At 35.3% G+C, this 22209-nt stretch overlaps 6 protein-coding genes across 11 annotated transcripts; 4 read left to right on the top strand and 2 right to left on the bottom strand.

Annotated features, from left to right (window-relative positions):
* Positions 1–11: 11 nt before the first annotated feature.
* LOC100640273 (TBC1 domain family member 24-like) lies at positions 12–3099 on the bottom strand. Of its 2 annotated transcripts, none has more exons than XM_020006497.1 (9): positions 2874–3099; positions 2613–2812; positions 2221–2501; positions 1625–1741; positions 1463–1574; positions 818–1220; positions 568–640; positions 331–509; positions 12–278 (listed from the first exon to the last, which is right to left on the bottom strand). In XM_020006497.1, the coding sequence occupies exons 1-9, from the start codon at positions 2990–2992 to the stop codon at positions 122–124; spliced, it is 1641 nt and encodes a 546-aa protein (XP_019862056.1). In that variant the 5' UTR covers positions 2993–3099; the 3' UTR covers positions 12–121. The 2 variants fall into 2 exon arrangements, with proteins under 2 accessions (XP_019862056.1, XP_019862062.1); XM_020006503.1 differs by having other exon boundaries at positions 2622–2812.
* A 60-nt stretch (positions 3100–3159) lies between these two features.
* On the top strand, positions 3160–4838 carry LOC100640148 (leucine-rich repeat-containing protein 23-like). The gene is made up of 9 exons (XM_011411359.2): positions 3160–3264; positions 3325–3431; positions 3513–3564; positions 3610–3717; positions 3820–3913; positions 3958–4225; positions 4328–4404; positions 4459–4574; positions 4630–4838. Exons 1-9 carry the CDS (start codon positions 3172–3174, stop codon positions 4690–4692), a joined length of 978 nt encoding a protein of 325 aa, XP_011409661.1. The 5' UTR covers positions 3160–3171; the 3' UTR covers positions 4693–4838.
* Positions 4839–4898: 60 nt separating this feature from the next.
* LOC100636232 (cation-dependent mannose-6-phosphate receptor-like) lies at positions 4899–7611 on the top strand. 3 transcript variants are annotated; one of them, XM_011411328.2, is made up of 8 exons: positions 4899–5081; positions 5138–5322; positions 5552–5673; positions 6551–6669; positions 7038–7173; positions 7217–7270; positions 7354–7470; positions 7513–7611. In XM_011411328.2, exons 1-7 carry the CDS (start codon positions 4933–4935, stop codon positions 7432–7434), a joined length of 846 nt encoding a protein of 281 aa, XP_011409630.1. In that variant the 5' UTR covers positions 4899–4932; the 3' UTR covers positions 7435–7470; positions 7513–7611. The 3 variants fall into 3 exon arrangements, with proteins under 3 accessions (XP_011409630.1, XP_019862033.1, XP_019862025.1); XM_020006474.1 differs by having other exon boundaries at positions 7555–7573; XM_020006466.1 differs by having other exon boundaries at positions 7354–7611.
* Positions 7612–7905: 294 nt separating this feature from the next.
* On the top strand, positions 7906–9725 carry LOC100636105 (uncharacterized). Of its 2 annotated transcripts, none has more exons than XM_020006478.1 (7): positions 7906–8113; positions 8398–8432; positions 8485–8593; positions 9055–9155; positions 9257–9284; positions 9331–9406; positions 9459–9725. In XM_020006478.1, the coding sequence occupies exons 1-7, from the start codon at positions 7934–7936 to the stop codon at positions 9551–9553; spliced, it is 624 nt and encodes a 207-aa protein (XP_019862037.1). In that variant the 5' UTR covers positions 7906–7933; the 3' UTR covers positions 9554–9725. The 2 variants fall into 2 exon arrangements, with proteins under 2 accessions (XP_019862037.1, XP_019862039.1); XM_020006480.1 differs by having other exon boundaries at positions 7919–8113; positions 9331–9403.
* Positions 9726–9778: 53 nt separating this feature from the next.
* LOC105316458 (armadillo repeat-containing protein 3-like) lies at positions 9779–17179 on the top strand. Its single transcript, XM_020006447.1, has 18 exons — positions 9779–9873; positions 9922–10042; positions 10370–10495; positions 10856–10924; positions 10971–11021; positions 11070–11231; positions 11355–11444; positions 11503–11570; positions 11621–11773; positions 11869–11967; positions 12021–12214; positions 12264–12373; positions 12436–12575; positions 12829–12962; positions 13037–13276; positions 15950–16111; positions 16156–16332; positions 16727–17179. The coding sequence occupies exons 1-18, from the start codon at positions 9814–9816 to the stop codon at positions 17046–17048; spliced, it is 2478 nt and encodes an 825-aa protein (XP_019862006.1). The 5' UTR covers positions 9779–9813; the 3' UTR covers positions 17049–17179.
* Positions 17161–22161, bottom strand: LOC105316457 (nucleolar complex protein 2 homolog). 2 transcript variants are annotated; one of them, XM_020006456.1, is made up of 11 exons: positions 22004–22161; positions 21357–21444; positions 20676–20754; positions 19924–20160; positions 19432–19866; positions 19240–19371; positions 18257–18358; positions 18126–18194; positions 17993–18067; positions 17739–17882; positions 17161–17378 (listed from the first exon to the last, which is right to left on the bottom strand). In XM_020006456.1, exons 2-11 carry the CDS (start codon positions 21425–21427, stop codon positions 17205–17207), a joined length of 1518 nt encoding a protein of 505 aa, XP_019862015.1. In that variant the 5' UTR covers positions 21428–21444; positions 22004–22161; the 3' UTR covers positions 17161–17204. The 2 variants fall into 2 exon arrangements, with proteins under 2 accessions (XP_019862015.1, XP_019862020.1); XM_020006461.1 differs by lacking the exons at positions 20676–20754; positions 22004–22161 and having other exon boundaries at positions 21357–21438.
* Positions 22162–22209: the final 48 nt, after the last annotated feature.

The following is a 22209-nucleotide window of genomic DNA, read 5'->3' as shown; positions in this document are numbered from 1 at the left end:
AGAAATTTATATGGGGGCAGATCTACACAGAGAATTTCGTTTTTTAAACAATAGAATTAAAACAGATTATAATTATAACAGATTTCTGAGCTATCTGATTATTTATCTATAAAAATTTTATTCATTGTGACGACTGTGACCATGTTATCCTAAACACTTCAATGGCAGCACAATAGAAGTCTTCACTTCCAGAGCCAGTCAATGGCGGGTTAGCATAAGCAGCACAAGTTGCTGTACTCCCTCTGTACAAATCACCATCAATCCACAGACCATAGTGACTACAAATATGATGAAAATTCTATTTTTAGAATCTATTTATAGAACACCTACCCTCCCCCTGAGCCAATGATGATTTCGTCATCATTGGCTCTCATTATCAGGTCTGAGCCTGTCGTCCATTGAAAAACCTTTGGGTGAGGTTTTAATGTAAACAGGAAGGTTTCTCCTGATCCAAAGAAACTGTTTTTAGATCTCTCGGTCAGTGAAGTTGCTATGAAAGCACCAAAAACCTAACAAGACATAAGAGAAGAATGAGGAACTATTAATACAGTCACTTTTATTACTTACGGATTCTTTGAGTGTTTTTACAATCAGTACCAATGGCTCATCTTCTTCACATTTATGGAATAAAGTCCTTAAACTAAAAGAAAAACAAGCATACATGTAATTAGTACAGGCTCTGGGTTAAGGCATAGATATAAAGATTTTCTCATTATACAGGCATCTTCATTATAAAGGTGTTCTCATTATAAAGGTGTCCTTATTATAATGGTGTCTTATTATAGGGGCTACACTGTAGACATTATTTCTATTTTACTTGTATCCATTCTTTGATGCTTGGAACAAACACTCCAATGTATCACCAAAGGCCCAGTCTGGGAACCAGTCTACCAGTGTATCAACCATTGTCTCATCTATAATATCAGACGAGAATGACCCACCAAGACTAAACTTTCTCTTTTCCTTCTTTCCACCATTATCCATGACTGCTGCTCCTTCTTCACCGAGTGCAGGAGGAGGAGAGAGAGATAGAGAGAAAGGGGAGGAAGATGGTGGGGATTGCTGCTCAGCTAGGGAGCAGTTGAACAGCCAGTTTTTAAAAATGGTCTCCCAGGAGGGCAAATGAGGCAGAGAAATAGCTTCTGATATTAGCTTTGAGCTTTCTTTGAGAGAAAGGCTGGAAATGTAATGAGGGATGTACTGAGATAAAGACAACTGATCTGAGAGAGAGTGGAAATGAGTAAATTATTGAGTAAATTTATAGTAAAGAGAAAAGAGTGCTGTGCTATGTATAGCTTGAAGTTTACAAATAGGAGGTAAAATTTCTTTTCTTTTTGTGAATGCGCCTTGGCCTGCCTGGCTTAATAAAAGTAGTTTGTTTTTCAAGATGGAATTCGTAAAAATAACAAAAAATTTTGGGCCATAAGAATGTACGTATGTTGTGAACTTGTGACAGACTAACTTGTTCTGTAGTCTTCAAATCCAGAACTTGACACAAAAGACTTAATGGCTGCCAGAGCAAACCTGTATAGAACCTTTGGACCCTCCAACAGATAAAGATCTAAAACTCGAACCTATATAGACATATTACATTACGATGGGAATTGATACTGCGGAAACATACAATCATCCAGAAGGATTTATTGTAAAATGGCCAGAACGACCAGAGGGAGATGATCTCGTGGATAAAGATGCTCTCGCCCATACCAACTGGTTTAATAATCGAGAGTGATGAAGATTTCTATTAACAAGAGAGACAAACAATGACTATAGGAGATAACTGTACTGATACATGTTCTTGTGTTGCATAGAAACTTTGAGCTGATTTCAATCAAAATTGAATTTATAAATTTTAAAAGTTGATCAAAAATCGGGTTGAAGTCCCTCTGTACTAACATCAGCCAAATTTTGTCAAAATTAAAAAGAAGAGAATCTTCCACTTTAAATACATGTTTTATATTTTTATAAGTTTGAGCTGATTCTCATCAAAATTAGATTTTTTTCTTAATTTTAAAATTTCTCAATACAGTACAGGGACTTTGGCCAAATTTCATCAAAAATGACTAGGAGAGAGTTTTCCATTTTTATATTTTCCTGATACATAAATATGTACATGTACTTATGCTGCATAAAAAGTTTGAGCTAATTTCAATCAAACTTGATTTTTTACAAATTTTTAAAGTTGCATATATAGATACATGTACATGTACATGTACTTACCAGGTGCGTATTAATTAATTTAATTAAAGTCAAGCGAGATGCCTTCTCTTCTGTTCTGTTCCTATCAATCCAAGCTTGTCTCTGAAGCAACTTGTGTACTCCAATGTAAGACTCCCATTCCTCAAGAAAATGAAGTAGGAAATGTGACAGTATAGGGACGATGGAGACATCAGTCGATAAGAAATGTGACAAACGGTTATAAGAGGTACCAAAATTAGGACCGAGGGAGAAGATTGGTAGATCAATTGGGACCTTTAGAACAGGGGGAGGAGGGGACAACCCTGTAATTTATAGAAATACTATTACAAATATTAGGTGTTTCTATTATTATTGTTATTATCATTATCATTATTAGCATTATTAATAATTATTATCATCATCATTATTATTACTTGTCTTACTATCGTCGGGTTGACCAATCGCCCTCGAGTACAAAATGACGTCCTCGTCCACTATCTGCAACATAGCCAGCCAGTACTTCCTACGTACTTCTGGATCCACTCCAGATCTCACAAAAGACTTCAAAGAAGACTTAGTTCGTTTCGTGTTCTTGTCCCAGACTTTAGAATCTAAAGGTCTTGAATTAGTAAATCTAAGGAAAGTGATACATGTTATTCTTTCCTTTTCCCTCCTTCCTTCTTTCTTTCTCTCACTTTGTTAAAGTGGTTAGTGTCTTAAATTCATCATTTTCAATAAAGGCAGCAGCTCCATGGCGGTCAATGAGTGTAGAGAAGCAGTCAAAAGGATGGAGAGGCCCGGCAGCTGTTGCCATTTGCAATAGCAGCAGTATGTGCTGTCAATGCTTTGTTAATAATAAGTAGCTGACAGCAAGTGTCACTACATTAAAGCTAAAATGTGGAGGCCATTTTGAATAGGCGTGGGTAGTTATCAAATTTGTTAATGACTTTATCTCCGTCTACTTTTTTGTTTCCATAGCAACACAGAAACAAAATGGCGAACGATGGTGAGGATGATTTGCATGGAGAAGAAGACGAAGAAGATGAAGAAGAAGAGGCCATTACTTATCCTAAAGATATAGAAATGGTCCGTAAAAGCTTATTGTGTTAAAAATAACGCAAACAAAAATTTTATATATTGCTTTAGGCTAATAATCCTCTGGCCAGTGAAGCCGTGGCTGAAAACCTCTCTCTCCTTTGCAAGACAGGGAACGGTTTAGCTCATGCTTTTGTCAGACTTGATGTCAGGAACAAGTGAGGACTATAACGACACCTGCATTGCCACTAAAATTTGACATTCTACCCTTTAAAAATAATATTTTTCACTCATTTTAGAGGCCTGACTGATATCTCTATTCTAAATTGCTATGTTCACTTGCGTTACTTAGTAAGTTCCCATGTCACATGACTAACACATGATATATCATCCTAGGACCTATCAAATAATGGTTTGAGGGATATTAGTGCTGTAAATGCATTACCACACCTCCTCACATTAAAAGTGGACCATAACATGCTGACATCTGCACGCCTTGAAGAGGTGCTTAAATTGCCTATAAAAAACTTATTTTTTTATTTTTGATTGCAAACCTCTTCTTTTGTTGTCCTATCTCTCTCTCTCACTTACCTCCCTCTCTCTCAGTTGCAATATCTTCAAGTTGCTAGTTTTGCAAATAATCAGATAACCAGTACTGAGGGAATAGCTCATCCATTGCTGGAGACATTAAATATATCTTGTAAGAAGAGAGAAAAAATTATCCTAAATTATTTCTATAAACAGCTAACAAGATAAGAGAGCTAACAGGTCTCACCAGACAGAACCTTCCTTCTCTGAGATCTCTGGATCTACACGGCAATGAGCTCTCATCCATCCAAAACCTTCACATACCGACACTCCGCCAGTTATTTTTGGCGTCAAATAATTTGTCAAGCATTGATGGTCTGAGTGGCCTGCCTCAGTTGACCACGTTGCATCTTCGCAACAATCACATTGCAACATTAGATGGATTCACATCAGACCTTGAGTCACTGCAATATATTAATATGAGGTATACATGTACATGCCTAATATAATTTTTTTCTTTCCAAGCTTTTTTATACTCCATGCAATATTATTTGTTCTTTATTTTAACTCTCTGTATATATAACAGGACTAATAAAATTGCAGAACTATCCGAAGTTGACAAACTTAAATGTCTGCCTTACCTCAGAGCTCTTAGTTTATTAGGTCAGCTCTACTGTTCTATTTTTAGCAACTCTAGCTATGACCTCTCATTAATAGATTGTCCTATCTGTGATGTTGAGGATTATCGCATTGAAGTTTTGGTGAGATTAAGGAAACTGGAGAGGCTTGATAAAGACCAGTACACTGATGATGAGAGAGGAGATGCTGAAGATGTAATTATTTTAGCTGCTTTGAGCTAATTTAATTCTCTTTTTGCATATAATGTAGATTCATTCACAGAGGCAGGCTGAAGCGAAAAAAGCTGCAGAAGCTGCTGAAGAAGAAAGTTAAAAGGAGAGAAAAGGACAATAGACGAACACATCTAGCAACCATTTACCCTTTAAACACATGTATTGCATCTTTGAAAAGAAAATAACATGAAACTTTAAAAGTTTATTCAATGCCCACTTCTATTAAGTAAACGATTTTCATGATAATTAGATCTAATCGATATTCGTTACCAGCCCCACCCTGCCACCCACATAAGTGACATAACTATCACGTGTCCACTATTAGCTGAGTATAGTAAATATGTCTGTCTCGCTCTCTCTCCTTGTCCTCCTCTCCTGCCTCTTCTCCCTCTCCTCCTCCACGGATAGCAGCGTCCAGCCTTCATGCTCCAAAGCACTGACCCACAATGACACCCACAAGCACCTCAGCAAATACATTGGCTTCACTAGGTGAGGATTGACATGGTAAATGACCACGCCCTAATCCCTTTTCCCCCTCTCTACAGTGAACTAGAAGGAGTCCATTCCGATAAGACCTATAAATACAAGATTGGTGTCTGTGTTGAGGTTGATAGAGATAATGCGCCTGGTTGTGGTATAGTCCAGTATGAGCATTACACTCACAAAAATGGTACAATAGAAACCAGGCGTTATTGTATTGGTCTTCTTTCTAAATCTCAAGTTACAGAGAGTAAGTAGGCTGGATTGGCTTTCATTTGTACATGTACTTTGTGGTTGATGTACAGTGTAGTTGTACATGTACATTGTACATTCATGTATGCATGTCACGTCTAGAGAATGGACAGTAGCCTTTTATATTTTGTTTTATTTGTTGTCTACTTGCCAATTAGTACTACTTGTTTATTATATAAATCTACGCATTATATTATTGTTATTATTATTATTATTATCGTTGTTAGCTAATGATCATGTGTGGGTGGAGCTTACATATTCCGGTGGTGACCGATACGGTAGTCATTGCAATGGAGAGAATAGGAAAGGCAGACTGGTCTTCATCTGTGATCCACTCATAACAGGAATGGTAGGTTTGGGTATGGGATTATGAAGTATGGAAATATGATGCATATGCTCAAATTAAAGCCTGTTTTAATTAGAAGCCTCTGGAATCAAGGAAATAATAAGCCTATAAAGATAGGAGAACAATTATATAGAAGCCTTGCACATGCAAATTAATCATAGGAGAAATGTAGCATATTTTAATTAAAGGATATACTGTATAGCACTTTATTTTGGCAATTTTGCTGTAAAATTGTAATTGGCGGTTTTTAATTTGGTGATTTTTGTGTACACGTGCATTACTGAGCATCCGTATTAATGATTGGTGGTTTTAATATTGGCGATTCTGCTTGCCAATTGCCAAAATAAAACTCCACCAAATTAAAGCGCTAATCACAAGTACATGTATAATGGTGAGGAATGGTTGTAGTAGCAGGCTGGCACAAGCAGGCTGGCACATTAGTGGTCTATTGATAGTGAAAGTGATAATTTGTGGTTTTTTAAAGTTATTGCTTCTTGTATTATGTGGTATTACTGATAATATAATCAAAGTACATGTTGTGACTGTCATTAAAATGTAATCTTTTTACTTTCAATTTATATGTGACCATAATTGACAAAAGGTACCTTATGGCGGATAGGAAAATTGGTCTTTATAGCCTGAAAAATCGAACTTCCTGAGCTCGATTTATCTTAAAGTTTCTTGAGAGGATGCAAAAATTTATTATGTAACTTTTAGAAACAATAGTTGTCTAACAGAGCACTCAATGGTTGATATTTTTCATTATAATGATGAATTTAAAAATCCGCCATAAGGTACCTTTTGTCAATTATGGTTACATATGTGGATGTGCACTTTGTTATGCGTGTAGTTGGGATTTTCATTTTATTTCTCATTTTAGGGTAAATTTGAATTCCTTGAAGAGAACAGAGATGATGATTTATGCTATTACCTGTTCACGATCGCTTCAAGTCAAGTGTGTGGCAATTCAATAACTGTTGGAGACGTTATACTAATCCTGTAAGTGACACAATTTGCATTCCATAAATCCTTAAAAAGAATCCTGTACTTTTGTTTCTTATCTTTAATTTATACACAGACTAAGGAGTCTCCTATACTTCATACCGTATAGCGGGAAATTTGGTGAATTGCTAAATTTTGGTGATAGGTATTTTTATTTTGGCGAATTTGTGGCCACATGCCATTGAGCATGCATATAATGGCTCAAAAGGGTGGATTTTTATTTTGGCGAATGGCTATCAAAATGCCAAAAATGGCCCTCCAAAATTTCCTGCTATACTTTATATAGACTTATATTCCCTAAGCTTCTAGTTGACTAAATTGAGACGAGCTTCCTCCCTCTTTCTCTCTCCTTCTCTTCTATTTAGGATGTCTTGCCTTGTCGTGATTTGGCTGATCCTGATGCTGATTGGGTTTTTATATAAAAGGTTTTTCCTCGGGTCTAAAGGCTACGAGCAGATACCACTCATTGATTGCTATAGAGGATTTGGAAACCTTGAGGCCGTGAGTACCATTTGGGAGTATTTAGAATTAATTTTATTCTTAGGACGGCTGCGATTTTGTGTGTAGGAGTAAAGGCTCCACCCCTCCCTCTCAATATGTAAGCTATTATTAATTGGTGGGTGTGGTTTCAATAGATTAATTAATAGTTAATTGAAGGGTGTATTTTAATGTTTTTTTTAGAAGCCTCCTGCTCCTCCATTTTCTGCCGAAACCGACGAAGAGACGGACGAAGAAAAAGACGATAATCTCCTTCCCATGTAAACCGCACCCTATGGCAGTGGTTGTGGTAACACATAGGTTGGGCGTGCCATATATATTATATTATATTATATTATATAGGATTCCTCTCTCTCTCTCTTTTCTACCTCCTTACTACTTTAGATGCTAATTATTATTTAATAAAATTTGTTGTTATTATTATTCAATCATTAGAGGACAGATTATTATTGTTTAATTTTTGCTAATTTTTTTATTAAACAGAGATACATAAAAATTTGCCCAGTGCTCCCTTTCTTCATCCCTCTCTATTGCAGTCTGTGGTTTGTTCATGCTCTGTATTGCATTTAAACTGAAAGGGAGTTGTACGAGCAGGTGGCAATTCATGTACTTGTACAGCACTGTTATCACTTTATAATACAATACAGACAATGCTTCTCTCAAAGAAAGAAAAAATTAGCTTTAATTTAGCAAGACAGAGAGAGCAAACCTGAGTCTTACTAGTGTCTAGTATTTAATTTTTTTGTAAAACATTAATAATAATATGGATAAAAGAACGCCCACACACTTCGTTTCTGCTGATCTTTCTTCCTCGACGTCACGTGCTTACGTTGAGAGAGCCTTTATTCCTCTGGTCGTAGAGCAGTCAGGAGAAGAGGAGACCTCCAGAAGAATGCCTTCCAATTCAAGAATGAAGCTCTCGCTCCCTCTTCTACCCGTCCTGGTAAGTCAATAGGCTTTTATAATAATATAATTTTGTTTTCTGTTTTGTCCGCCATTTTGTAATAATAAAAGCCTTCGTAGCTACATGTGCAAGTGTATTTATCCTTTAGAGAATGTTTTGACTAGATAATTTACATGTTTACACTTATTTTATGAATAAAAGAACAAAACAAAGCCCATTTAGCCCAAGTCTTAATTAGAGGGTGGGGCTCAAATTTAATGTGCAGCTGTAGCTTTAAATATGTGCGTAGGTGTGTAATCATATTACCATTTTCTTGTTTGTAGTTTTTGGCTTTATTTCACTTCTCTATTGTGTGCCTGTAAGTTACAAATGATATAAAGTATTATTAAATGCATTGTTCTTTGTTCCAGTGCCCTTTTAGCTGCCCTACCAACTGGGTACTTCTTTGTTCATCTTCTTTTAATGTTGATGGCCATCTGGTCTACACAAGACAAGAAGGGCGTACTAGTCGTAGCTGTGGTATGTAATAACATTTATATAAAGGGAAAAGAAAACGTCATTTTTTTACATTACAATCTCTCTTAAGACATTCTTTATAAATGCTGATTCACATTTCAGACTTAACTAATATGAGGAATATTATATAAACCAATGGCCAGAGTTAACTTAGCCTAAGGATAGGGATAATCTCTATCCTGATGAAGTTAACTCTGGCCATTGGTTTATATAGCACTTCCTGTCTTAACTTACTTCAGTTAAGTTTTATGCATGTGTGAATTAACCTTGACAGACATATCCTTTTAATGGACGGTACCTAGTGTAATTTGATTCCCAAATAACCTCAGCATAAAGGACACTTCTGTATAACAGTTGTACCAAAATGTCCGTTACATAGAGGCTACACTGTAATGATAATACTAATGGAGGGAAAGTTCCTCTTGCACATTATATATATATTCTTTTTTTCCTTTTACTTTTAGTATATATATTTGATGGTCTTTTCATTGCTCGTTGATCTGATAACAATCGGTGTGTATTGGGATGTGCTGACAGCATCTGGCTATGGAAGATTTGCATTATTGTATCCAAAGAATAACATACTTTATATTTCAATCTTTTGCATATCATTATAGTAGCTTATATTTGATACCATCTCTGCATATTTCTTAACCAATACTCTAGACTGGTTTTCTCCAATTTCTTTTCAAAGGTAAAATACTTTTTGCATTTTTATTAAAAAATTATGCAATTCTTAGATCCCTTCAACTATCTACACCGTCTTTATACTGTATCAAAAGAGTGACGGTTTTAAATTCTCCTTTTTGCCAGGTTGTAAGTTCCTGTACATGTTTTTTCTTCTAATGGCTGTTTTCTCTTTTTCCAGCTGCGAGGAATAATGGCTACTCAGAGATAAGAGATACAGTCACTGTTGATATAGAGGCACCTCCTGGTAGCGAGGAAAACTCTCAAGCAGAATAAAGATATTTTAAATAATAGCTATAGTAGTTTTAATTGATAATTTTCTCTATCTAACTGTGTTTTGTGTGTCTAAGAGAAAATCCAATTCTTTGTGAGCAATGGCATAAATATTGTTAATATTATTTTGTTTTTTTGAGTCGATACTTTTTAAGAATGATACCATTCATTATTATTTCAGCCACCCATGCTTTGTCACGTGGGTAATATCGGAACGCCCATTTGACCACGCCCCTCAGTTACCATAGCAACAACTAACCACCATGCCTCCCAAAGCCAAGAAGAAAGATGATAAATCCTCTGACAAGAATGCAGTAGATGAGGTCTGTTTCTACATCAATGCACTTGTATAAACTTAATTTGTTCTTTAGAAGTTCAGTCAGCTTGATATTACGACAAGTGACGTACGTACCGCTGTCATAATGCTGGACACCCCAGAAACGTCAATAGTCTGTAAATCCTGCCAGTCACTCCAAAGCTATATGGAGAAATGTATGCGTGACTTTGAATTTGCATGGATATTGTGTACTCTCGAATGAAAGGGGCTAAGTGTACATGTGCATGCAGCCTAGTATCAAGAGTGCATCAATTGCAACACTTCAACTTTTCACTGTTAACTTTTGACCTATGTGCTACCGTATCTCTGTTTTAGTGCTGCATAGTTTATAAAATGTTAATAATCATTATTATATGCAATATAGCATAGAAGATCCCTCAATTAGAAGCCTGTGTATAAATTAAAGAAGCCTGCAGCCTTTGTATGAGATAATAAGAATAATACATTACTCATTAATTTATTTGCTTCATTTCTTTCTGCAGCTGATCAGAATTGTATTGAGTTGCATGAGCTCAACATTGTCCCAAGGCTTGTCTCTCTAATTGCGTCACAGGAGAAAGTCATTGTTGCTCATTCTATTCTCTGTCTTGCTGCAATGTCCAGCCACCGTAAGCTCAAAGTTGATACATAGCATAAGTACATGTACATGTATATGTATTAGAAAAAATCATAAAAATTAAGAATTCTCTCCTTGTAATTTTTGTCAAAGTACATGTACATGTACCTACAATGTATGCATACTATAGACAGTACAGGGTCTTTGCCCTAATTTTTGAGCAATTTGATCCACTGACAAAAAGAATACTGTACCTTATTATAAACTTGTGGATGCATAACTGCTCTAGCTTAATGGGTGTATTGTATTGACAGATTGACTCGGCTAGTTGGGCAATTTAATGCACACAAAGCTATGAAAATTATAGCATATGGTGATGATAATAATTTTTGTATTTTTGTACTACACGTAGTTGTTGTGAAACGGTCCTTACTAAAACTACCAGTCATCCCTCCGTTGCTTAGCCTGCTCAAACCTGATGGTAAGTTTATAGTCACATGATACTCACATGATCTATTGGTTAATAGAAGAGCTTGTAATATTGGAAAGAGCTGCCTTTATAGTATCGCATTTAGCAGGTACGTCTTGCGTTGTTATAGCAACAAAGTAACCACACCCATTTCTAGACGAGTACACTTTCAAGCAGCAGCTAGAAGAGGGCGGGGTCTGTCAGTTATTGATCGGTTTGCTGTCTCACGGAGATTGTGACGTTACTAAAAACGCGATCAAATCTCTTTCGTTGTTGACACAGTATTACAAAAGTAGATACAGCTTTGAAGAAAACAATGGTAAGAACGTTATATGTACATGTACATGTATACATGTACATACATGTACATTATATAATTGTCTTTCTAGCTTTTCAGTCTTATCAAATAATATAATATATTTTTTTGCATACACATGTACAGGTTTTCCTAACGTGTTACCATTATTGTCTTCTGAGTATGCGATAATTCAAGAGCTTACTCTACAAACTTTGCACAATTGTCTTCAAGATGGTAAGCAAGTACTTATACACGTAGTCTCTTATTTAAAGCTACGTTGATTGCTCCTTAGGCCAGTGTAGAGCTGCTTTTAAAAAGGCAGATGGACTCGCAAAACTTATGGACTTCTTATCAACTAAAGTAAGAGAAACAGAGGCATATAGCAATAATAATTATGATGATGTTTTCAGGAATGGGACGATTTACATGTACTAGCTATTAATGTCCTCTCGCTGTGTTTGCTTGAGGAGGGAGGAATGGAGGCACTCCATTCTTCAGACTGTCTTCAACGACTGCTCAAATGCATACAAGACTCTCAAGTACCACAGATGAAAATAAATGCCGTGAGTATTAATGAATGCCAGAAATATTTTTATTTTACATGTACATGTATACATGTATTTATTTTAATTTTATTATTGCATGCATCAAATTTTAGACCATAGCAGTTTCAAGGGCAGCATCGGACAGCATGAGTTTGAAAATCCTCCACGAGCAAGATGCAGAGAAAGTCTTCATCAGCCTCCTATCATCATCAGTAAACAAACACACCATCACATGACAGTCACGTGACATTATACTCTGTTATAGGACGAGGGGCTACTGGTTGCAGCCTGTGGAGCACTGGCAGGCCTCTCTTCTCTAACCACTAGCCGACAACTTGTTGGTAAAGAAGGAGGGATAAAAGCTCTGGTTCAGCTATTACAAAATGCCAGTGCCTCAGTTAGAGGTGCTGCTGTTCATTGTCTGGCATTTGAAATTACCGACACACCCAGCAATATAAAGTATGCGATTATACAGTAAAGCTTGTATTATGATGAATGTACATTGTAGTTTAGTTAGTGAAGCTGGTGGAGTGGAGCCCATCGTTTCTTTGCTGTCGGATGATTTAGCTGCAACTCGAGTACACGCAATCAGTTGTATTATCAGTATGACCACCAATGGTAAGCATCATCATCATCATCATCATCATCATTAAACATTCTTTATTCCTTATTCTCTAAAGGTGCTATAAGAGGAGAGCTGATAGAACAAGGTGTAATGAGTGGACTAGTCTCTTGTATGCCTCATGTTGATACAAGAGTACAGCAGATGAGTCTTGAGGCAATAGCACTACTAGCAATTGAATCATCTGCCAGAGAACAAGTACATACATGTAGATATATGTACATGTACAAACCATAAAAGGGCTACAATTAGTTATTCTGCAGTGCTCTAATTTTGTGTACATGTACATGTATGCTGTACAAAATGCTGCCTACACCACATGTATACAAAATGGCTATCTACAAGCTTTTTTGCTGCCTGCAAAAGCCTTTTTGCTACTGTGGACTACTTAGCTTTTAGCACTATATACTGTATACTCATTGATTCTAACTTCATCTCTTTCCTTCTTTAGTTTCCATTGGAGGAGGTTGAGTGCTTGTTGGAGCTACTACTGTCTGGCAATACTAATGTCTCAATGACTGCATCATGGGCTGTATCAATGCTAGCCTACAACAAGCAAATAGGAGATGCTATATTTAAGAATCAGTAAGCATCACTATTGTTATTATTATTATTATTATTATTATTGTTATTATCATCATCATCATCATCATCTACAGAGGTCTTGAAAAGTTGCAGCAACTATCGAACTCTCCTAATCAAAAAATACAGAAATATGCCAACCTGGCAAAGAATCGTCTCCTATCTGGCTCACCAGCAGCCCTGTACCATGTTACCGGTCACCTATCGACCATTGACACCATTGTAGGGGTAGAGTTCTGGGACATGGGCATGGCAGAGAGCAATAAAGGATTTGTACCTTTACAAGAACTTATTGGAAAGCCAGCAGAACTTAATAGGTTGGGTATAATATGGCTAGGAGAGAATCCTATGCATTTCCTACATGTACTGTATTTTTGAGTTACATGTACATTGTATGAGTATTTTAAAATGAGTCAATTTTTGAAAAATACTCAAGGCTATAGCCCATGGTTTTTTCCAAAAAATGGCTCCGAAATCACCCCAAATTTTTATTACATTTTCTGATACATATTGATGTCCTTATGCTGTGTAGAAAGTTTGAGGTGATTCCGACTTCAATTTTTTGAGTTATGGCCATTTTAAGAAAATGTCAAAAATCTGAAAAATACCAAAGGCTATAGCCCATGTTTTTTTCCAAAAAATGGCTCCGAAATCACCCCAAATTTTTATTACATTCTCTGATACATATTGATGTCCTTATGCTGTGTAGAAAGTTTGAGGTGATTCCGACTTCAATTTTTTGAGTTATGGCCATTTTAAGAAAATGTCAAAAATCTGAAAAATACCAAAGGCTATAGCCCATGGTTTTTTCCAAAAAATGGCTCTAAAATCACCCCAAATTTTTATTACATTTTCTGATGCATATTGATGTCCTTATGCTGTGCAGAAAGTTTGAGGTGATTCCGACTTTAATTTTTTGAGTTACGGCCATTTTAAGAAAATGTCAAAAATCTGAAAAATACCTAAGGCTATAGCCCATGGTTTTTTCCAAAAAATGGCTCCGAAATCACCTCAAATTTTCATTACATTTTCTGATACATATTGATGTCCTTATGCTGTGTAGAAAGTTTGAAGTGATTCCAACTTAAATTTTTCGAGTTACGGCCATTTTAAGAAAATGTCAAAAATCTGAAAAATACCCAAGGCTATCATTAAATAAAAATAAAAATAATCTGAAATATTCCCACGCTCGGAGAAAAAATCAGAAAAAATTCCAAAAATTAAATTAAAAAAATTTGAAAATATTCCCACGCTCTTGGAAAAAATTAGAAAAAATCATTAAAAAATAGAAATAATTCAAAAATATTTCCATGCTCTCGGAAAAAATCACAAAAAATTAAATTAAAAAAATCTGAAAATATTCTCATGCTCTCGGAAAAAATCAGAAAAAATTCCAAGAATAAAATAAAAATAATCTGAAAATATTCCCACGCTCTCAGAAAAAAATCATTAAAAATACAAATAATTTGAAAATATTCCCACGCTTTTGGAAAAATCAGATAAAATTGCAAAAGTAAAAATTAATATAATCCGAAAATATTCCCATGCTGTTAAAAAAATCAGATAAAATATAAAAATAATCCAAAAATATTCCCACACTCTTGAAAAAAAATCCAAAAAAATTCCAAAAATTAAATTTAAAAAAATCCGAAAATATTCCCACGCTCTCGGAAAAAATCAGAAAAAAATTCCAAAAATAAAAATAAAATAATTTGAAAATATTTCCACTCTCGGAAAAAAATCAGAAAAAATTCCAAAAATTAAAATAAAAAAATTCGAAAATATTTCCACGCTCTCGGGAAAAAATTAGAAAAAATCATTAAAAAATATAAATAATCTAAAAATATTCCCACACTATCAAAAAAAATTAGAACAAAAATCATAAAGTATAAAAATAATCCAAAAATATTCCCACACTCTTGAAAAAAATTCCAAAAATTAAATTTAAAAAATCCGAAAATATTTCCACGCTTTTAGAAAAAATCAGAAAAAATTCCAAAAATAAAAAATGAAATAATTCGAAAATATTCCCACACTCTCGGAAAAAAATCAGAAAAAATTCTAAAAATAAAAATAAAATAATCTGAAAATATTCCCACTGTCTCGGAAAAGATCAGAAAAAATTCCAAAAATTAAATACGAAAATATTCCCACACTCTCGGAAAAAATCAGAAAAACTCATTGAAAAATAAAAATAATTTAAATATGTTCCCACGCTCTCGGAAAAAATTCCAAACATTAAATTAAAAAATCAAATATTCCCATGCTGTCGGAAAAATCAGATAAAATCATTACATAAAAATTAAAATAATCCGAAATTTCCCACACTCAGAGAAAAAAATCAGGAAAAATTCCAGAAATTAAAGTAAAAAAATTTGAAAATATTCCCACACTCAGAAAAATCAGAAAAAATCATTAAAAAAATTAAATTAATCTGAAAATATTTCCACGTTGTTGGAAAAAGTTATTAAAAGAAAAAAATTTATGGCCCATGGTTTTTTCCAAAAAATGGCTTCGAAATCACCGCAAATTTTTATTACATTTTCTGATACATATTGATGTCCTTATGCTGTGTAGAAAGTTTGAGGTGATTCTGACTTCAGTTTTTTGAGTTATGGCCATTTTAAGAAAATGCCAAAAATCTGAAAAATACCCAAGGCTATAGCCCATGGTTTTTTCCAAAAAATGGCTCTGAAATCACCCCAAATTTTTATTACATTTTCTGATACATATTGATGTCCTTATGCTGTGTAGAAAGTTTGAGGTGATTCCGACTTCAGTTTTTTGAGTTATGGCCATTTTAAGAAAATGCCAAAAATCTGCAAGGAAATCACCCCAATTTTTTACAATAATTACATAATTACATGTACATGCACTTGTACATGTATGTAGAAAGTTTGAGCTGTTTTTGACAGCTAATTTTCTTTTGTTAGAGTTAAGTATACCTTTTTGTACACATCCAATGTTTATATACATGTATCTAATTGTAGGCCTATATTAACTGTGTCTCTAATTAATCAAACAACGAATCCTTCAGTTAATGATGATAGCAGTAGCACAGGGGGCGGAGAGAGTGGAGGAGGGGGCGTGGCTAGCAGAGAAGAGTCCATAGTCGATAATACGAAATCACGATCAGGCGCATCAAGCAAAGTGTAAGAAAATTTTTTTAAAATTATTTAAAAATATAATTTATTAGTAAAAAAGCGAAAAGTGAGAAATTGGACGACCTGACTGTAGAGGAGCCAGAGTCTCAGCCACGCCCACCAGAGGGAGTCCTTCCTCCTGATTCAGGACTGATGGAACACATGACTCACGTACAACGAAACATACAACCACTGGCATCAGTACAGGACCAAGCAGAGAGGCTAGCTATGTGAGTGGATGATACATTAAAAGACATGTGTACATGTACATGTACATACAGTATAGTGCAATAAAATAAAAATGCACATGTACATGTACATGCAATAAAATTAAAATCCACATGTACATGTACATGCAATAAAATAAAAAGGTACATGTACATGTATAGCTAGAACCTACTGTGTGCAGTGAACCTCTAAAACAAACTTCTTTTTATACGTACATTTTTTACATGTACATGTACTTCGACTGCATGTGCACTACTTAACTAGCACCTTTACTATAATTATAAAAAATAATCGTAAAAAATACAATTAAAATTGGAGCCAGTTTTTATAGAAAAAACAAATTTAAAATGACTCAACAAGTTTAATATTATTATCATTAGTCATTTTTTATGTCAGTTATGTTTCTCAAGTGATGGGTGGGGCCGTCAGTCGCAGCACTAGTATACCACAGGACCTTCCAATATCAAAAATACAAACCATTAATCGTACAAACCTCGTCCCAATCGGCAACATCAATAAAGGATCATTTCAACACCGCAGTCTCCTTTATAAAGTACTAGCAGACGCTATTGGTATCCCGTGCACACTCACTCGTGGAGAGTATGGAAGATATTGGAACACGGTCCTCGTTAACGAGGGGGAGTGGCTCATTGATCTGATGTACACGCCCGGTAAATTATTGGGAGAGCAAGAAGCGAGCTATTACAAATCAATTTAAACTTTACATGTATTTTAATAATAATAACAATAATAATAATGATGATACATGTAATTATAATATTATATAGAGCTTGAAATTATTATAATAATTACATGATTGTTTTAAGTATTATCTTTTTCTCATTGAATAATTATAATACGTGAAAACAATTACTTAGTCACTATCATCATCGTTAGACGATAGTTCAAACTCCTCAATTCTGTCTCTCTCTTCATCATCACTATTACTACTACTGCAGCTGCTCAATTCCTGTCTTTTATTTTTAGAATTAACCTGCTTTCCTTTTCTCTTCTTTTTATTCCCTTCCCCTACTTGTACGTCCTCTTCCTACAATTATGAAAAAAATATTTTAAATTTTAAAAGTATTTCAAAATTCAAATTTTGGTCATCAAAAAATCCCAAAAATAAGTTAAAAATTTAATTCTGATCATAGATATTAGAGTTACTATTTGCAAGTACTAGTTTTTTTTGCGAGTGGCTTTAAAATCGCAAAAAAATTAGTACTAGCATTTATTAATAATTTAGGCTGTTTATTAATAGTTATTAATTTAAAAAAGAGCAAAATCGCAAAAAAACAGCATAATATTGCTAAATCAATACCATTAACAATATTCTCTTCCTACAATTATAAAAAAAGTATTTCAAATCCAAACTTCAAATTTTGGCCACCAAAAATCCCAAACTTACTTCTGATTCATCTACCTCCTCCTCCTCCTCCTCCCCTTCCTCCTGTTTTTCTTCCTCTTCTAACTGCTTCTGTACAGCGACCCACGTCTCATAAAAGCTCTTTAACGGGTTCTTTTCAGCTTTACGCTCTCTCTCCCAGCACTCCTGGAAGAGGAGGGAAAGGATCAATAACACCAGCTGGTCTTCATATCATGTACACATACATGCTTATGCTAACATGCTTATGCTAACATGTTTCATAGCTATTGACTTACGACTTGGTCTTTGTCTTTAGGAGAAAATGTTACTTCACTTCTCTCCTTCATTAACAGCTTACTAGTCTCTTCACTCTGATAACAATAATAACAACAACAACAACAACAATAATAATAATAATAATAAAATCACTTTTTCAATTATTTGTTTGATGTGATGCTTAAACCAACTGATGGACGAAGACTTCATTATCTTCCGTAGCTTAAAATAAAATAAATAATAAGAGGATTTAGATTAATTAAACAAACGACACTTGCTCTTACCCTAGCTATGGTTGGGAACGACATCTCCGGGTAACTGATGAGATGAGATTGACCGGATAAGAGTTTAATTAACAGCTCCATACACCAATTTAGTATCGAACTCTAATTAAAAGGAAGATGTGAAATATTAAAAGAGAGAGAGGGGGGGTGAAGGACAGGGAAAGAGGAAAAAACATTGAGTGAGAGGAGATGGATTATCTATGGGGGAGAGAGAGTGAAGTAGGACAACACAGGAAAGGGTGGGCCGGTTTGTAAGGAGGCTGCTAATCAAATAAATATCAGGGGACAGGAAAAATAAAGACATTCTATAAAATTAAAAGAACCGGCCAACAGGAAGAATTAGGACAATTATTACACACACAAGTAATTAGTCAATGAAAGCAAAATTAATTAATGACAATATATAAATCATTGCTTTTATTAAAGCATGAAATATTCACACCAGTTGTAACAGAGACATTTAATGAAAACAGAAATTCAAAGAATCAAAATAAAAGTAATTTCTTAGGACAAACATAATACGTCAAAGATCAATAGTCCGCTTCAAAAACAAGCCATACTAAACTATGGAGTATAAAGGAATGATCCATATCAAGAGAAGGAAGCAGCTGTGAGGTCAAATGAGATTATTTTGACTGACAGCAATTAAAACTTTATCAATAAAAAAGGATCACACAGTGTCTATACCTTATTACGTAACACTACGTGAAAATGCATAAGAACTACTAGAAGAATGCAAAACACTTGAAGGGGCTCAGCCCCTGAGCCACGCTATTGCTGTGCTGTAATGACCTTCCTTGCTGCTATACAGTTTGGTCTTGTCTTGCTGACCGTTTGCTGCAAATAAAGACAAACTTGCTATTTAACTTTGATAATAGTTAGATGACCCTATCCCCGTACAAACAGATGCACTTTCACTTTGCCCAAAAACAACAAAATATATAAATAAAATTGTTTTTGTGTTAGGAGAAGGAGGAGCTAACTTGTGTTGTTTTGCTTCCAATTTGGTTTTTCTTTAACTTTAGAGTGCACAACAGACTAGGGGACTTCCCCACTCCTCCCTTAGCTCCGCCCCTAGCTCCACCCACTTTACCAGAAGAACTACTCTCTAATATCTAAAATACAAAAATACACAGCACATGTACAGTCGTACATGTACATGTACACAAACGTACTTCAAGAATTATCGGGGCTAAAGGAATGTACGTGTTGGTTTCCATGGCAACTTCGACAAGCATCCTCACAACATGGAGTCTAGCCGGAACAAAAGCCGACGAAAAAGTAGAAAGGAACTGGGCGACGCCCATTGCTACCATGGTAACGGGATAAATTAAAGGAGAGAGGGACTCGTGACAGTTTGAGGATGAGAGAACAGAAGTGAATAGCTCGAGAGAATGCATAAAAGGCCAAGTAGCAACAGCGACAGTTTTGTTATCGAATGCACTCCGGAGTTGATTCGCTAACTGTCTCGTGTATATGAATATTAATTGGTAGGCGTGGTCAGGAGAGAGGGAGAGGAAATCAATGAGGCAGCCGCACATGAACCGAATGTGAGATATGGTTTTAACATTTGTATATTTACTGTTCCTTATATAGGCAAGATAAAGGGACTAGAGGAAGAGAAGAGAATAACAACAACAACAACAACAACAACAACAATAACATACCTTCAAAAGATCTTCTTGCTTATGGTAGTTCATACTGATGAATATTTTCCTTAGAATAAGAAAAGAGAGTACGGTCGTTCCATCTTCACCAGGACTCCCTCCATGGCTCCATATTTTAATGAGATGCTTGCAAAGGAGTCTGGAGAGCTTTGGGAAGCAGCAGTAATATATCCAGAGACCCTCAACATGACGCAATAAAGCACAGACCATGGTGGAGTCCGTGACACCTACAAGCAACTGAGAGAGAGAGAGAGAGAGAGAGAGATGGCTATACATGTACATAGTGTTTTTGATAAGGAATTAAAATACGTATAATGCTATTGACCAAGCACCAAACAGTATATTATACCTACAAGGTTGGCCTCACTCTACTCTAATTAAACTGAATTTCATTCGCATTTTGTGTCCTAAACGAACCAGTTTTTTTTTACTTCAATTTCATCAAAAAAATACCTGAGAATTAGTATTATTTTTATGAATTAAGTTAGTCTAATATAATGACCATTACGTGCTTCAATTATTCGTATAAGAAATAACAATTGGCCCACTATTATAGTATAAGGGTGAGGACATGAGGTGGGTATAGCTTTAAGCTATCAATTCCACTGGACGTACACCATAATACAACAAAGTCAATGTTTGCACAGACAAAGGGCCTAGCCCAGCTGTAACTCTCACAGGAAATTCCCTCCAACACCACCCACCCACCCATACACACACACACACTGATAGACACGCCCCCTCAATCATACTTGGATAATATCAACGAGATAAGATTTGATGACCAAGCGCAAACGCCCCCACTTCTTGTTAGTAGATGGTAGTGAAAACCTGTAAAAGTGTGGGCGGTGTTAATTAGGGACCATATTTAAATATATTTACTATGCAAAGCATGAGTATAGAAACCTCTTCAAGACACTTACTATTTGATTCTCAAGTTGTGTACGTGTGACTGATAATAAAGGTGTAACAGGATGAGATGTACATGCATACATGAGTATGTGGTTGTGCGATTATTTATTGTTTTGTAATTGTTAGTATTGTTTTTAAATCGTAATTAGTTAACTATGACAAGTTATCCTTACATGCGTGAAAGGATAATTGGCAGCGTGTGTCATTACAAATAAATAAATGAAAGTCAAATCCTTTTTATTCACAAGCTAGTTTTATTATTATTATTATTATTATTATTATTATTATTATTATTATTATTTATTGTGACTATAAATATGGCTTCCCAGCAGCTAGCACAAGGACATCGATTATTAATAAAAAGATTCACAGATAAGAACACACATACATGTACATGTACATGTACACAATTATAAAAAGACCTACTCTATCACATGCATCTAATGTACGATTGTACGTGTTACAATGTCAAAAAGGAGGGAGACAAATAAAGTGTGGCAGGTGCTTTTAATGTGGTTTACTTGGTAGAAGATGAAGGAGGCAATGGTAAGTGATGCTCTAATGTCTGACAAACAAACTGGAGGCAAGACATAATAAGAGAATTGAATACTAAAGGAGAAAGAGAGAGAGAGAGAGAGAGACAGAGAGAGAGGAAAGAGAGAGAGAGAGAGAGAGAGAGAGACAGAGAGAGAGGAAAGAGAGAGAGGTTAAATAATGTGACATTTAATTAAGGGAGGACACTACGCCCAACTCTGTCGATAGTCAAACGCTAGAGTGTTGGCCACAGTCGGTTACTAACTCTTAGTCTGCCTACCCACCTAGACTTCTTTCCTGGCTACTTTCCTTGCATCAAACCTGTCCTCAATCCCTTTACTCAGAAACACCAAATTATCATACCATGCAACAATATAAAGAACCTTTTACAGTTACTGTGTTAGCATGAAAGCCATGGTGAACAGCAGGCTAGGTAGTCCGGGCTTAAGAACCGGAACTGGGGGTTAAAATGTTTTTAATGGCTGCCAAACTCTCACCTCCCTTCCTGCCTTAAAAAGCTGTTGTTACCAATATGGCTTGTATAGTTACATGTGTGCTGATACTAAATACATACAGGGCCTATGACTATTATGTAACAAGAAAGGGTTTAAAACAGCTGCTAATGACAGCTTACTTGCTCCATCCTGTATTAGGTAGTGGTTGGAATGAGGCAGCAGTGGTTTGGTTTGTTGTTCTTCTCCGGATTTAATGATAGAGACAATGGCACAACGAAGAGCAACTGTCAGCTCAGTGAGTGAAGTGATTGAACGAGACTGTAAAATGAAAAAAGAAAAATAATTTAGAAATCTTTTAAAAATTCAATTTTGATCAAAATCAGTT

The sequence above is a fragment of the Amphimedon queenslandica genome, unplaced genomic scaffold (assembly GCF_000090795.2).
Source record: "Amphimedon queenslandica unplaced genomic scaffold, v1.1 AMPQUscaffold_13510, whole genome shotgun sequence".
Taxonomy (NCBI): Eukaryota; Metazoa; Porifera; class Demospongiae; order Haplosclerida; family Niphatidae; genus Amphimedon; species Amphimedon queenslandica.
Note: the sequence above shows the minus strand (reverse complement) of the source record. Positions and strands in the feature narration are given on the sequence as shown.